Source organism: Balaenoptera borealis (assembly GCF_965194805.1).
Source record: "Balaenoptera borealis genome assembly, chromosome: 17".
Taxonomy (NCBI): Eukaryota; Metazoa; Chordata; class Mammalia; order Artiodactyla; family Balaenopteridae; genus Balaenoptera; species Balaenoptera borealis.
This window is the reverse complement of record NC_138876.1, coordinates 15,584,058-15,600,665: the sequence shown is the minus strand read 5'-3', so window position 1 is coordinate 15,600,665 and position 16,608 is coordinate 15,584,058. Positions and strand designations below refer to the sequence as shown.

Genomic DNA, 16,608 nt, shown 5'->3' with positions numbered 1-16,608 from the left:
TTTCAGTTTTCAGAATTGGCTAGGATTCCATATCAGAGTACCTTGGAAAATGTAATTTCCTGGCCAACATTCTATTGGCTTTAGAGCAATATTTGTCAAACAGATATCTGTGGACTCTGGTTTGTGGACATATTTTTGGGAATTCAACCTTCCTAGTAGGCTTTTTATATAGTGTCTTTAGTGCTGATAATAACTAATATATAAAAACAAATATAAAGCATACTGGATCATCAGGGTGAGCAGGGGCTAGCACATGATTTCAATGTCTGCATTTGTGTTTCTGTTTAAAAAGCATGCCAAATGACCATACTTTAATTGTTACAAGCTCATGGTAAAAGAACAGAGAACAGAGGGAGGTTTAATATAAAAAGCCTGCATTTTAGCCACGAGAAGGCCCAATTGTCTTACAGGGAGTCTTACAAACAAAAGTTTCTCAGTAGTTTGGATAGAGAAACGTGACAGGAGAACTAAGAAGTCACACACTGCATCATATTTTAGACATGCTGCAACTCAGAAAAACCACATTATAGCAATCTGCGCCATTTTTACATTTAATCTCAGCAAAATAACATTATCTATTACACTAAATCAATAACATACTTTTGCACATCATGGACTTGAATTTTACTAGCATTTAGTTTGCAAATTTGTTTTGGTTGCGTAGTTGCTTTAAAACTATAAGCATCGTAGTTTTAAGTTTGTACATATTCAAATCATTGTCTAATGCAGTAATTTGTCCTTTAAAAAGGTTTTGCATTTACTCATCTAGAAACACAGTCTTAGAACATATTCATTCCTTATGCACATGTTAAATTCCACTAATATTTTCTACAGCGTCACAGGGGCATAGTGTAGGATCATGTACTCTGTTCCAGGACACCATTAAGGGGACACTGTTGGGAAGGGAAGCTGAGTCCCTAAATTACATTTTTACCTTAGCTACAAATATTATAACAAACATTTTCTAGGGAAAAATTTCCCTGCTTGGAAGTAATGCCTGATGGTGACATTTTCAGACCAGAGGATTGTAGAGGGTCCAGTATAACAAGTCACTGGTGAGTAATATGGGCCCATGAGAAAGCCTGGTCATACCTATGATTTGGAGGGAAAATAAAGTGCTTACAGGCTGATGGAACTCTGGCTCTCCACTCCCTGATGGCTGGCTGAGAGGCTGCACGACTGCCGAGGGTTGGGCCTGCCCTTCATACAACTGTTGACTGCCTTCTGACAGGGAGTAAGATTGGCTCTGGGGATTCAAAAAAGAAATACATAAAATGCTAGACCACTCACACAAGCCAGCTGCCCCTTTCAAGGGGTGACTTTCAAGGGGTGCAAACATCCTCTTAAGCTGCTAAAGCAGGAGCCAATGATTTTTCCTGAGGTCCTCTGCATGGTTCACAAGTATTTTATTTTATTTATTAAAAAAATTTTTTTTTTGGCTGCGCTGCACGGCTTGTGGAATCTTAGTTCCCTGACCTGGGATCAAACCCATGACCCCTGCACTGGAAGCTTGGAGTCCAAACCACTGGACCACCAGGGAGCCTGGGATCAGAAGTATTTTATTTTATTATTTTAAAAATTTTTTCCAGGATCAGAAGTATTTTAAAAGTCGGTTTCAGTTTCTCTGAAAGATAATCTAAATGGAAGCTCCATAACCTTGGCTAGTATGAAAATGCTACTTACAGATGATTTTAAAAATAATGCCTCTTCGAAGAAAACGCTTATAGGTTTGCAACCATCTGAGCACAAGTTTGATTTAGAGCAAAGGAGAAAATCTTATTAACAAAGTTCCAGTTTGCAGAAAATTTTGGAGTTTTATTCTCTTCGCTCCTAGTGTACACACAATAAATCCGTCTTCCTGTGGGAAACCACATTAGGTGCAGCAAAACCTTATTAAAATTCTTATTGCCATAGCTTTAAGTATACCTTTTTCACTGTAAAAAAATCCCAAAATCAAAACTTAACTCCGACCTGCCTTGTGCATAGTTAGCTCCAAATGGTAGTATTTTTGTCAGTTTTTAGCCATTAATAGTTTACAGACATGCTAGTCACATGAGCCTAGACATTTCAGAAAAAGTAAAATATTAAATCCATTCCGTGAGTATTTGCAAATATCTGGTCATTTGGTGCTGTTTAGAAAAAATACTGGGATATTTTCACCTTTCAATCCAAGTTGTATAGGTTTGTGAGAGTACTTGTATCTTTATCTACTGATATTTGCAACATGAGCCTGTATTCCCAAAACACCCGATGGGCACAGTCTATGAAGCTTTGTGCAGCTTTGCTGCAAACTAACATCTTTAGTCATACATTCCTTAAATACTATTTTAACTGCTTGCTCTCTGCAAGGCGCTGTTTACCACCTTGTTTTGAACACTTCTCTTTCACGCCTCCAGAGATTTCTGACTAATGGAGAAAAAATATTTTCCAAATGCATTTTGAAAGCATGGTTTGCTGTTGTGAAAACCAACAATTAGGAGTGATCACAATGATAAAGTATAAAAGTATCAATCATGATTTCATAGTTTAAATTTCTCCACATGCTAACCAAAATTAGAACTTGGTTTGATTCCCGAAAGCAATAAATACTTACATGGCGATTGCCCATTTTCTTTTTTTCAGAGATAGTTGTTCTGTATTTCATTAAGAGATCAGTTCTCCTACAGGCCAAGTTTATAATGGTTTTCCCAGGGCATAATATCTCTTGAGTTTAATAAGTAACCGTTGGCATTGCATTTGAATACATTGTTGGGGATGGGTAGGGAGTGGCAGCAGCTACAAATGATCTTAACCTGCCCACGCTGCCTTGGTTAGCCATCTTTTAAAACTAAAATATTTATTAATAAATCGAGTGTTGGCTTTTCAAGTTGAATATCTTATTCACAACTAAAGGGCTAAAACTTTCACACTCCTGGATTATTGAAAGAGTTACTCTTTTTTATTTTAGGTGTTCATTTAAAATTTTATACCTTTAGGAGCTTCCCTGGTGGTCCAGTGGTTAAGACTCCGTACTCCCAAAGCAGGGGATATGGGTTCGATCCCTGGTCGGGGAACTAAGATCCCACAAGCCGCATGGTGTGGCCAAAAAAAAAAAAAAAAAAAAGCGTACATTTTCACTAAGATTTTATACCTTGGAGTGATAAAAGCATTAACCAAACAAGACTGAAAAATCTTCTTATTTTACTAACATCACCCTTACTATTACAAAGGATCTTTTTGAAGGCTACATTGAGTTATGCTAACATCATTTTTATAATTTAGCTAGTTTCTAAATTTAAAAAGTAATATGTGCAGATGGTACATTTTTCCCCCTAATAATATGAAGAGGTACCATGAAAAGTAAGCTTGCTGACCACTCAGTTCCTGCCCTCTGAGGTTTGAGTCCTTCCAGAAATGGTATGCATACACAGCCATGTTTATCTGTCTGTTTATCTGCCTAGCTATCTTTGGTATGCTTTTTTTCAACAAATGGGTTGGTACATTGCCTTCTGTTCCATGCCTTCTGGACTTCATATACTAAATAGATACAAGACATTGGCACATTTCTTTTTCGGTGGCCGCATGTTCGTCTACTATAGGTATGAACCAAACCTTATTTAATCAGTCCACTATTCAAGGTCATTTAGGTTATTTGGGTCTTTTGAATGACTATCTTCATTTATGCATCTTTGCATATGTGTGCATGTTTATCTGTAGAATAAAATCTAAGAATGCAATAGCTGGCCAAAGTGTATATGCTTTAAAATTCTGAGAGATGTTGCCAAGTTGTCCTATGCACAGACATAAAAATGCTGAACGACTTTCAAAGACCAGCTGACCCACGAGGCTGACTTTCAAAAGACAAAGTGTATACCTTCCTACAGTAATACGCCAGTGCTCCTTTCTCCACATAAGGCCAACACTGAAGATTTTCAAACTTTTTCATTTCTGCCAATTTCAAAGATAAAAAATGGTTATCTCACTGTTTAATTTACATTCCTTTCCTTTGATATTCTTAAAATTATATATCCCGATCCTAAAAAGCTATTTGTATGAATTCTACTGTGGTCTGCTTGTTTATGTCCTTTAGGTTTTTTTGTTTTTTTAAATTAATTTATTTATTTTTATTTATTTATTTTGGCTGTGTTGGGTCTGTGTTGCTGCGCGCGGGCTTTCTCTAGTTGCGGCGAGCGGGGGCCACTCGTCATTGCAGTGCGCGGGCTTCTCGTTGCGGTGGCCTCTCTTGCTGCAGAGCACGGGCTCTAGGCACGTGGGCTTCAGTAGTTGCAGCATGTGGGCTCAGTAGTTGTGGCTCACGGGCTCTAGAGCACAGGCTCAGTAGTTGTGGCGCACGAGCTTAGTTGCTCCGCGGCATGTGGGATCCTCCCGGACCAGGGATCGAACCCGTGTTCCCTGCACTGGCAGGTAGATTCTCAACCACTGCGCCACCAGGGAAGCCCCTGTCCTTTAGTTTTGAGTTATTAGTTTTTTCATTATATACTTGTAATAATATATATAATAAAATCCAGGCCTTTGTCAAGCATAACAGTTATAATTCCCCAATTTATCTTTTGTCTCTGTTGATGTTTTGAGTGCATATATGTGTGTGAAGAAAGTGTTAGTTTTTATGTATTTAAATATATCTATCTTTTCTTCTTTGGCTTGCTTAGAAAAAGTCTCTGCGTTAAGATGATTAAGACTTCTTGTACATTTTCTTAAAGTTTTTTTTTTTTTAACGACTTCATTTTTTAAGGTTTACATCATTGATTCATTTGGAATTGATTTTGATGTAGAATAAGGAAGAAATAGATTCAGCTTTAGTTTTGGTTATTCAATCGATCCTAGATAGTTATTAATTAATCCATCTTTCCTCTTCTGGTCTAAGATGCCATCCTTATTTTACGCTACCTTCCCATGTAACATAGTATGAAAATTCTTATAGGTTTATTACCTTCTGCTTATATATTCATTCTTTTGTTCTTTAACCTTTATCTGTTGCGTCTCTTGGATGGGCTAATTGCTGGGACTACAACAGTGAACAGAAGGGATATGAATTTTCTCTTTCTGGAATGTACAGCCAAGTGGAGGAGATATACAAAGAACAGATCATTACGAATTGTTGTACGGGCTATGGAGAAACCAAACAGGATGCTGTGATGGAAGCTAAAGTGTGTGTGCACGAGCACGCTCGTGTGCATGAGAGTGTGTATAATTTACTTTAAATAGAGATAGAACTCTTCAAGGAGCTAACATTTAGTCTGTGAACCAAGGGATGAGAAGAAGGGCATCATTTGAAAAGAGAAAGTGTTCCAGGTCAGATGTTTTAGTTTGTGCTACACCTCAGAAATAGGACAGGGCTTTGCAAATTACAGGAAATGAAAGATGGCCAAAGAGATTGGAGTCCATTGTGTGGCAGGTGGGATGCTGGGTGCTGGAGATACAGTGGTAAACAAGACACAGCTGTCCTCTGGGTACGGACAGTGGAATGGGGCAGAAGGCAAAAAGATATAAGTTAACAACTAACGCTTTGACCATTCATGATTACTTTGCCTTTAGTGTCTAGTTTGCGTTCTATAGTTCACTACCTCCTTTTTCCCAGCCCCAGACTTCTCAGGGCCAAATCTTCCCTGCCCTACCTCCGTGCTGGCTTTGGAATCTATGTCTGTGTCACTAACCCCTCCTAGAACCCTTGATCAGTGACAGTTTTCCTCCCTCCCTTCCTCTCCCACCCCAGGCTGTTGAAGCTCAAAGTTCAGGAGGAACAAGGGCAATTTGACGTGCAGTGCTCATTGTAGAGATAAGTTCTGCCCAGTTACTGAACACCGGAAATTCATCAAGAAGAGATATGGTTTATGGCTCCAGGGAGGTGAAAGATAGAAAGCTTAGAGGCCAAGGAAGAAGCTGACACACCTTCTTATTTTTCTAGATCACCACCACTACAGCCACCTCTTGATGATTTAAATGTACCCACAGTCAAGTTTGGATTTGACTGAAACAGAACTATTTCTGGTATCATCTCATCCTTTTCTCCTTCCCCATGGGGGTGTGAGGAGGTGGCTGGGATAATTCCAAGCAACAGCAGCAAGGGGGAATTCCTATGACCCCAGGCCATTACTGGAAGGATGTCATAGCTGGAGGTCCCGAGGGCAGAAAAAGAACTGCCTAGGAAAGAAGAGCGAGCAGACTTGATGGGGGAAAAGAGGGCACAAGAGGGGTGATGGGAGGGGTTTGGGGATTTTATTATTTTGGTATTTTTATAAATATGTAGTGATTCTAAATTATTACAGGTGCTGCATCTTTCTTTATTAGACTGGGCCTGTTTATTTACATCTCTTGGATTTTGGTGGTTCTCAAAGTGGTGATGCCAGCCAAAGTTCTAATCTCCTAACTTTATGTGTCTCAATAGCAAGTCAGAAATCAATCTTGCCGGAGAGTCTTTCCTTCTTAGCCCACCAAGGTTAAGTTTCTAACACTTATTAAAAATGTTACTTATATATCTGTTATGGGTTAAATTGTATCTCACCCCCCCCCCAAAAAAAAGACACACTGAGGTCCTAACCCTCAGTACCTCTGAATGTGACTTTATTTGGAAATAGGGTCTTTGCAGATGTAACCAAGCTAAGAGGAGGTACTTAGGATGGGCCAGAACCCACTATAACTGGTGTTTTTATAAGAAGAGGAAAATGCCATATGAAGACTCCATCACACAGGGGAAGGCCTTGCAATGACAGAGACAGAAATTGGAGTGATTTAGCTGCAAGCCAAGGAACACCAGGGACTGATAGCCACCATCGGATTCCAGGAAGAGGCAGGGCAGGATTCTCCCCTACAGATTTCAGAAGGAGAACAGCCCTGCCAACATGTTGATTTTGAACTTCTAGCCTCCAGAACCATGAAAGAATAAATTTCTGTTGTTTCAAGCTGCTCAGTTTGTGGCACTTTGTAATGGCAGCCCTAGGAAACTAATGCAACATCTCAAAAAACAAACAAGAGAATCTCATCAGTTGCTATGATTCTCAGAGCAAATACATTACGCTGGATAATTTGTATTTAATAAAACGTCCATTTAGAAATACCCTGGTGAAAGCTCATATGATAATAATACAAACAAGTATTTCAGATTATATTGTAGCCATACAGTATTAAAAATAACAAAAATACACAGATGCTGATCTTCTAAATATAACCATCAAGTTGAACACTTGCCTAATATCTATTTCTGCAGGGAGAATTAATAGTATTTTCTTTATTTAGTGTAATTTAATTAGAACCCAAAAATTATAGTTGATTTTTGGACTGATTTTTTTTTTTTTTTTTTTTTGGCTGCGTTGGGTCTTCGCTGCTGCGTGAGGGCTTTCTCTAGTTGTGGTAAGTGGGGGCTTCTGTTTGTTGCGGTGTATGGGCTTCTCATTGTGGTGGCTTCTCTTGTTGTGGAGCACGGACTCTAGGTGCGAGGGCTTCAGTAGTTGTGGCTCGCGGGCTCTAGAGCGCAGGCTCAGTAGTTGTGGCGCACGGGCTTAGTTGCTCCGCGGCATGTGGGATCTTCCCAGACCAGGACTGAACCCGTGTCCCCTGCATTGGCAGGAGGATTCTCAACCACTGCGCCACCAGGGAAGTCCCTGGACTGCTATTTTCTTCCACATAAACAAAAGCAAAAAAGTTAATATTTTGTCATGTTCGTTTATACTTTTTTTCTCTACATTAAATAATAAATGTAGACGCTAATAAATCTTGCTTGATTAAGACAAAAAGACTAAAATCTGCAGGAAATGATTATAGTTGCTGAAAACAACTGTATTTTCATACTCCAAATTTTTTTCAGTAGTAAAAACCCGGAAAGTAACACACTTCATCTTGTAAGCATAAAAGCAAAACTCTCACAGATCAAAATACCTTCTTAACTCACTGATTGGTTAACAAGGACTTATTGCATATTTGCCACATGTAAGACATCACGCTAAGCTGCAGGGCATGTGAAAAATTTAGGACACAGCTCCCTCAGCCAGATGCTTATGTTCTGGTTGGAGAAATAAAGCATCTACATAAGAGAAAACACCTTGATTTAATGTAGCATTTTGTGGCAAAAACCCCCCCCCAAAACCAAAAAATAAACCGTAGCTCTGGGAGAGCAAAGACCTGAATTTTAGGCTGGTCTCTGGTACAACTATCAGAGTCACAGTCTCCAGTTCTTAGGTATCAACTAAGTAAATGTAAGAGTTGGACTTCCTCTCTACATTTACTTCCAGACCTAAAATACTACGAACAGTTGGATTTAGGAAGGTATGTTGGGACTCTTTTGGTTGCAAGTGACTGAAACTCTGATTCACAAAAGCTTAAACAAACAAGGAATTTAATGGCTTGTATAACTGGAAAAAGTAGTTAGCTTCAGGCATAGCTGGATCCAGCTACTCAAACTATATCCCCAGGATCCACTGTCTCTCTCCATTTCTCAGTTCTGCTTTCTCCCTGTTTAAAGGGATCCCCCCCTCTCACAGGCAAAATGGCTGCTAGCGGATTCATATTTTTATCCTCACAATTCCAAAGCTATAGAAAAGAACATGAGAGCTTTTCCTTTCCTGTAAGTTTCACTGTATGTCCTGGTCCGATTCTCTGGCCCAAATTGGGACTCAACACGCATCTGTGAACTGACCACCATAGCTGGAGGGAGGTTGTGAGGAGTGGGTTTCACGTCACCTCTGGAGCTGAGAGAGGCGCCAACCCCACCCAAACCACGAGGTCTGAGAGTGGGGGAGGGCTGGTCACCCAGAGAAAATTGGGGTGCTCTTAGTAAAAAGAGGGTGAATGGATGGTAGGCTGGCCAAAGCGAGAGATGTCCACTGCAGAAGGGCAAAAGGGAAGGCATAATGGGAGTAAGAGAAGAGAAAGAAAAGGAAAAAAGGAGAAATTGTGAGAATGGGAGGAGGAGGTGGAAATAGTAGCCCAGAATGTTTTGAACCCTCTCAGAGGCTGAGAATTGACTGGAGCCCCCAAAAGGGGAGCAGAGTGCCCTTCCCTTGGAACCTTCTCTTCCGGTACAGCTTTCTGTGCATCCCCTTGGGTTGATCTGCCTGTGGTTGGCCACTGCCACCGGCACCTTCCACAGCTGCCCAGGTACCCGCGCAGCATGCCTCTTCTGATGGCTCCATCCTGTAGCCTCTGCCCCTGTGAGCTCTGCCTCAGTGCTGACTGGTTGACAGGGCTCCATTGTCAGTGCTTCTCTGAAGAGGAAACACCTTCGGTCTACACTGCAGGACTTCAGAACCCAGCACTCACTCATCAACACATATGTATCAGTCGCTAAGTGAGGAGTGTAATAGTGCTGTGCTGGGCACCACGGGGCAGAAGAAAGGAAGGTAAAAAACAGAGTGGTTGACCTCCTGGAACTGAAAATTTATCTGCAGAAGATAGATATTAAAAAGTACAGTTGGAAGCCAAGATATACTTGAGGTAGTAAGTGACTATCCCAAAGGGATGAGGAAGACTTCCTGGGGGCATGAGCCTTACCCTGGGGGTTGTGACGTGGCAAGGATTTGAAAGGGGTGGGGGAAGGGCACGGGGGACAGCACTGGAGGTGGTGAATGCTCTCTGGGGAATGATCAGGAGGTGACCTGGAGTGTGATATGTGGAGGGGACAGGGGGAGAGTTGAGGCGACCTTGGAAAGCTGATGTGGATGAGAATGGCTGCGCTCGAATAGTAGCAAACGGAAAACTTGAAACCAAGGTTTCAAACGGGAGTGACTGGGACTTGGTGGCGACCTTTAGCAATAGGGCAACCAAGGAAGGAGCTACTCTAGCAGGGAAACGTGGAAGCCAAGGTTCCAGAAGACCCCCAAAGAGAGGAGTTCAGAGGGCAGGTGGAGGAAGAAGAGCTGGGCTTGGCTGAGAAGACAGGGATGGGGCCAGGTCAGGGAGCCATCCACCCAGGGGGTGTTAGCGTCTGGAGATGTGCAGAGGCCGAGCACGGAGAAAGGGAATAGAAGGCTGAAGATGGGGCTCAGAAAGCATATTTGGTGGGTGGTAAAAAGAAAGAGCCCATCAGAGAAGTCAGACGGTTCATCAGAGAAAGTGATAAAAAAGAAACGAGATAAAACAAATGCATGTGTAGTATCGTGGGATGCAGGCTGTCTCCTCCAGGTCAGCCCTCACCCCGCTGGATTGTTTTTATTTGTTTCTCTGTTTGCATGTTCTCGCCCTGGAATAGGGCAGCGAATATCTCCTCTTCAGCCTTCTGTATCCGGAACTTGTATGGCACCTGTCATGTGGAAATAACGGCAGCTGACTTACAACATGTATTTGGTGAGTCAGTGAGTGAGAGGAAGGAATTCCTTAGAAAGCTGTCTGTCACAGACCAGATTTTGTTATGACAAACCCCAAAGGATGGAAAAATTTCTTGAGCAGGAATTTAATTCGTGCAAATATTCCTTTAATAAATGGATGATTTGGCTGGAAATATGTGCGTGTGTGTGCGCGCGCACGCATGTTTTTCTCACTTTAAACCAGTGCAGGTTAGAAAGGCTGGGATTCTCACCTACATACCCACAGATGAAGTATGTGCATGTGAGTGATTCTGTAATTCTTAAATTGTTTCCCATGACCGTTCTTGTAAGTGTGGTGAATTAGCGCATACTAATCCACTACTTAGTTCATGAGTGAAATAGATAATCTATTGAGTATCTACTACATGCCAGTGGCTCTGCCTCACACTGGGGGTTGGTGGTGACGAGACCAAGTCCCGGCCCTGGTGGAATTCACATTCTCTTGGAGAAAACATAAAGACTAGACAGTGACGCAAACAACATAGTTACAGATTGTGAAAAGTGCGAGGCTGTGAGGAAAGAAACAGGGTGATATGAGGGTGAGCAGTTGGGGAGGCCACCTGTCAGGGGGCAGGAAGAAGAGGCAAGTAGGAGGAGGGGGCTGGGGGATGAGCCCTGAAGAACAGACAGCGTTTGAAGGACAAAGGGAGGCGATTTTAGGCCAAAAGAGGTCTTGAGGTCAAAAGGCTTTGGTGCCTTTGAATAGCAGAGGAAAGATGTCCTGTGGCAGCTGGAGGGGAGGGTGGGGAGAGTGGGCTGAGTGGAGAGAAGGGAGAAGCAGATCAGATGGAGCAGGGCCTCGAGGGCTGTGGTGAGGGATTTGGAATTTACTCGTAGAGAATTGCAAAATCACTGAAGAATTTTAGACAAGAGAGCAGCACAATCCGATTCAGCGTTTAAAAGATAGCCCTTGCTGTGTGTACGTGATGGATCCCAGGGAGGCAGAGCAGAAGAGATAGGTGAAGAGGCTTTTGCAGCTGAGCAGGTGAGCGATGGAGCTGGCCTGGAGGCAAAGGCGGAGTTTAGAGGTGGGCTCGGGTTTGGAGGTGGAGCCAAGAGGATTTGCTGATGGATTGGATGTGGGGACAGAGGGCAAAGGAAAATCAAGGGTGTCTCTCCCAGATGTGAGGTGAGGAAGGCTGGGGTGGATTGAAAAGATCTCCCAGCAGGGCATCAAGATTTTTGGCTTTGGTCATGTTGAGTTGGAGATGCTTATTAGACACCCAGGTGACGATGGCAGACTGGCAATTGGGCATGAATGATGCCTGGGTTAGAGAAAACTTCGGGAATCGTTGGCATATGTGAAGTCATAAGCTGGAGGGAGATTATTATTTTTTTAGATTGATTAATTCAATTTTATTTTATGTTATTTATTTTTGGCTGTGTTGGGTCTTCGTTGCTGCGTGTGGGCTTTCTCTAGTTGTGGTGAGCCGGGGCTACTCTTCGTTGCGGTGCGCGGGCTTCTCATTGCAGTGGCTTCTCTTGTTGCGGAGCACGGGCTCTAGGCGCGTGGGCTTCAGTAGTTGGGCTCAGTAGTTGTGGCGCATGGGCTTAGTTGCTCCGCGGCATGTGGGATCTTCCTGGACCAGGGCTCGAAACCGTGTCCCCTGCATTGGCAGGCGGATTCTTAACCACTGCACCACCAGGGAAGACCCAGAGGGAGATTATTGATAGCGAGTGTGAGGAGAGAGAAAAGGAGAGAGAAGGAAAGAGAAATGAGGCCCAAGACTGAGGCTTACCTGTGCCAATGCTCACCTGCTGGACAGAGGAAGAGCGGGTGGCAGAGAAGGAACCTCCATGACTGTGAGCAGAGGAGAACCGGAGGAATGTGGTGGCTGGAAAGGCAAGATAAGAGAGGGTTTCAAGAAAGAAAGCAGTTAACTATGCTGAGTACCCCTGGGAGTCATATGAAGTGAGCACAAGTATCTAGACTGTATTTGATTGTAAACATTAACCTTGCAGGTTTTCAGGAATATACATATCACATGAACAGAAGCAATCTTTTCTCAGATGGTTTTATTTTTTCATTACAAATTAATAATAAACTTTAATTAATTTAATGTTTTTAATTAGTAAATATAATTTCATTTGTGTAAAGAGGTCTGATTAGAATCAGAGTTGGCCTGATTGCAGTGAGTTAGAGCAGGTGGCAGTGTACAAGGTCACGCAGGACATGTGGGTCTCCTCGGTCACCTCGGCCACAAGATGCTCCACACCATCCCGTGTCTCTGTAATTACCTGATGACCATACCCAAGTTCCTTCCTCTTTATGTGCTTCCATTTTTATAATTCTAAAGCCAAGGGGGTTAGGCCAAGTACCTTGTAAAGTTCCTTCTGTTTTAAGACGACTTTGATTCTGTGATTCCACCTAGGTCCATTTATGGAGACCTTTCTTATTAAAACGTATTAACACCAATGAAAGACTTTTTTCATCATTGTTCCAAAAATTTGCCCAAGGCTAACATTGCCTGTGTCAATGTGCAAAAGAATATTTTTACTTCTGACTCTTCATTTCATGATTCTGGGCAAAGCAGTGTCAGTAGCAAGATGCAAAATCCCCACTTTCAAACTCCTGTTACTTTTATGGCATCTTAAAGCCTGACTCACGTTATAAATTAAATTTTACTTTTTAAGGGTACACTATGACTACGATGCCTGAGATAAGAGTTCCAAGCCTTTTGAACTCCCCCATATTTTGGCTCTATATTACTGGCTGACTTCAAGGCCTGAACTTTCTATAAAGAAGGTACATGTTGAAAGTTATTTGTTCTGAGGCCCTTTGCTTTCCCAAGGACCACAGCCTGTGTGGGCTCCTCTTAGCAGTCTGATTAAGCTTTATTTGATGAACTACACATGGCAAAAGGTAGACTAAGTCATGCAGTTCCATAAAAATCTTTCTTTTCAGCCTGCATTTCAGATCTCATGAATATTCCCAAACTATCTTTAAAGAAAGGCTGTAGCAAATTGTAACGTCATGCATAGTGATAACAGATAAGTAATTAATACAACAGAAAGTTAATAAATCACCTGCTGCCCAATATGCCATTCAAAATGTAGTTGCCAAAAGGGTGAAGTGGTGAACTTTGTGCGTCACTTTTTAACAGATAACTAGGTTTCTTTATCTTTCCTGATAGTCAAGACTACTTTTAGAGATGGGACTCTTAAAGTAATAAGTGGAATCAAGCATTACTAAGAGTTTAATTCATAATTTAGATACAGTGACTTATTTTATTTTCCATAATTTATGTTTTAAAATCCACCTTTTAATCCCACTCGTATATTTATTAGCTCCTGGAGAAGAGAAAATTGAAAATTTTGCAGTTTACTTTTGGGGTACATGTTAAATGGCTAGAAAACATGAAGCCTTTTAAAGTATCAGTGAGTGAAGAGATCTAGCCAGGTGCTATATAGCCAGATGTCTAGTAAATAGCTGAGAAAACAAACAAACACACAAAGAATAATTATGTGCTAAGTGGATGCACAAAATGAAATGTGAAGAGAATTGCAAAAGGCACTTTTTACCCCCTAATAAATACAAAAATTCCATACGGGTGGAGACTCCTTTTCTATGTAAAAATGCTCATTTGTTGTTGGTTCTGTGTCATCAGGGGAATTCTGGGGGTGGAGAGAAACTCTACTGAGGGCAAGTGTTTAAAACTAATTAGTACAATAGAGACCATTAAAAGGAACATTTTTATTTGGTTGAAAAAATACACAAAAACCTTCTTGTAGAAAAGTCAACTGCATTGTATAGGCGTGTGAACATCACTCAACATCAACAAGAGTAAAACCCCAGGTGCCTAATGGTAGGTATTATATACACTGCAGATTTTTTTAATTTGGTGGCATTTTATCCAGAGCCACCACCCAAGGTAAGATTGTCCTGTGGTACCTGAAGGGAATCTAGATGCCTGAGAGGCCAGAGGGGGTGGGAGAGGCAGTGGGGGGAGGTGTAGGAACGGAGAGCAAGGCCAGAAGCCCACGCACCTTGGATTGCTAGGTGTGCTGGTTAATTCTGTGTCAACTTGACTGGGGAAAGGGATGCCCAGATAGCTGGTAAAACATTATTTCTGGGTGTGTCTGTGAGGGTGTTTTAGGAAGAGATCAGTATTTGGTTCAGTAGACTGAGTAGAGAAGATCCAAACTCACCAATGTGGGCAGGCATCATCCAATCCTCCGGAGGCCCTAATAGAACAAAAAAGGTGAAGGAAGAACCAATTTCTGCTCTCCTTCATCTCCTCCGGCCCTGGGATTTCGGAGCTCCTGGTTCTCAGGCCTTTGGTCTCAGACTGAATTATACCACGGGCTTTCCCGCTTCTCCTACTTGCAGATGGCAGATTGTGGGACATCTTGGCCTCCGTAACCGTGTGAACCAATTCCTATAATAAATCTCCTCGTATATATAGTGATCCAATTTTTATAATAAATCTCCTCTCATATATAACTATCCAAATATCCTATTGGTTCTGTTTCTCTGGAGAACCCTGACTAATACAAGGCCCGTTAAAGCTGCAGTATTGGGAATTCCCTGGCAGCCGGCCGGTTAGGACTCCGAGCTTTCACTGCTGAGGGCCCGGGTTTGATCCCTGGTCAGGGCACCAGGATCCCATAAGCCACACAGCCAAAAAAATGCATTTTTGTATTTCAACATGGTTATCACCCACCTCTGGGTTTCATTCCACTTGACAACCTCTAGATGTTCTACAGATATCTGCCGACCTAAAAACCAAACTCACCTCCCTCCCTCCTGTGTGCTGGGCAATATGTAAATGCTAAAGACGTAAGTGATAAGGATGCTATTGGTGTCATTTGGTCATATAATTGTTGAAAAAAGCACATACACATCATTTCATATGATGGGGAAGTGCCATGGGCGAGGCAGGACCACTGTTAGATCTGTGTGCACGTGGCCACTCATTCTGGTGTGGGGACGTCACCAGCCCACGGCTCACATTTTGACCAATGGGAGACTGAAGACAGGAAGGAGCTAAAATATGGATTCCTCACCCCTCCTATCACCTAATAACTGCTTTGAGGTACAGCAGTTTCATACTGCATCTGAGAGGTATCACACAGGACTTAGCAACCAACTGTGTTTTCTTGAGAAGTGGTGGCCTGCTTAGGAACATAGTATCTTATATTTGTTTTTTGTCCTTTCCCAACTCCGATTATTTCCCCCTTACTCTTGCTGCCCTGGGATTATACCCTCTGATAAACTGTTAGGGGGTAAGCTTTGTCTAGCTGTTTTCTAGAGAATTGGTATAAAGACATTGTTTTTTTAAAATGTTTGGAACATTATCCTTGTTCCTATTATGGGTTACCTAACCTAAGGTGGATGAGTGGGGGAGGAAGAAGTGGGAGAGGAAACCAGGGGAGGCTTCCAGGAGGAGGTGAGCCTTGAGTAGGGTCTAGAAGGAAAAGGAGTCAGGCAAAGTGGGGCTGATAAAGGAAGATGAAACCACATGAACAAAATACAGACATGGAACTGTGTTGTATTCAGGGAATAAGGCTTCTGCGTGGAAGGCTAGTAGAAAATATGGAAGTCTTGAAGTCTTATTAATATTACAGTTATTATTACTGCTTAATAATATTAATAAGTAATAAGTGATACTACTACTTATTAGTATTATTACTAATGTTTTTACTTAATATTATCAGCTACTTGAAGTCTTACAAATATTACAGGGGTATAGAGAGGCTGCTTTAACTCCTCTCTTCATTAACCCTTCCACTGAAGGCGAGATAAGAAGTGAGAGGATTTAGGAATACCCCGGCTGGCTCGCAGGCACGTGCCCATCAATGATGCCCTACATGGTGAGTGTTTATTTGTGTGTTTGAATTGGTTGCCCATCAAGTCCACATAAAATTCAGAGCTCCTGTTTCTCTCAAAAAATCAGACCTGATTTTTTAGTAGTACCGGGCTTCTATCTCCACTTGTAAACCAATGGCTGGAACCGAGCAGTAGATGCCCATGTTAGAAGAGGATACGAGACCTCAAGATTGCACCGTCCCCCCTACCCCCTGACCTGGCTCGTGTTGCTCATTTACTTGCCTTGGTCCCTCTAGCATTTGAGTTTGCAGTTCTGGGAATTCACTCAATACTGGGTAATCTTGGGTCAGCGAGAGAATCTCTGCCACCTCAGTCTCCCAGGGCTGCATGCCACTATAACCACTGAAGCTCATCTTGCTGAGACTGAGAAGATTGACACATGCCTGCTTCTTTTGGTCAGCACCTCCTGATTCACACTCCGGCCCGAGCACGTCTGATTGGTGAGGCTGAGGTCACGTGCTCATGCCTCGGCTGCAAAGGCAG

At 42.2% G+C, this 16,608-nt stretch overlaps 1 protein-coding gene across 2 annotated transcripts in view; it reads right to left on the bottom strand.

Moving 5' to 3' along the window:
* Nucleotides 1-9,818, bottom strand: part of ANXA13 (annexin A13) — a 61,557-nt gene extending 51,739 nt beyond the window's left edge. Inside the window, exons 1-2 of one of the 2 annotated variants that reach the window (XM_082363100.1) lie at nt 2,594-9,818; nt 1,124-1,246 (exon numbers count right to left, since the gene is read on the bottom strand). In XM_082363100.1, the coding sequence (XP_082219226.1) occupies nt 1,124-1,246; nt 2,594-2,644 (174 nt within the window). In that variant the 5' untranslated portion in view covers nt 2,645-9,818. The remainder of the gene's footprint in view (nt 1-1,123; nt 1,247-2,593) is intronic. The other variant, XM_082363101.1, reaches the window with a different exon arrangement.
* Nucleotides 9,819-16,608: the final 6,790 nt, after the last annotated feature.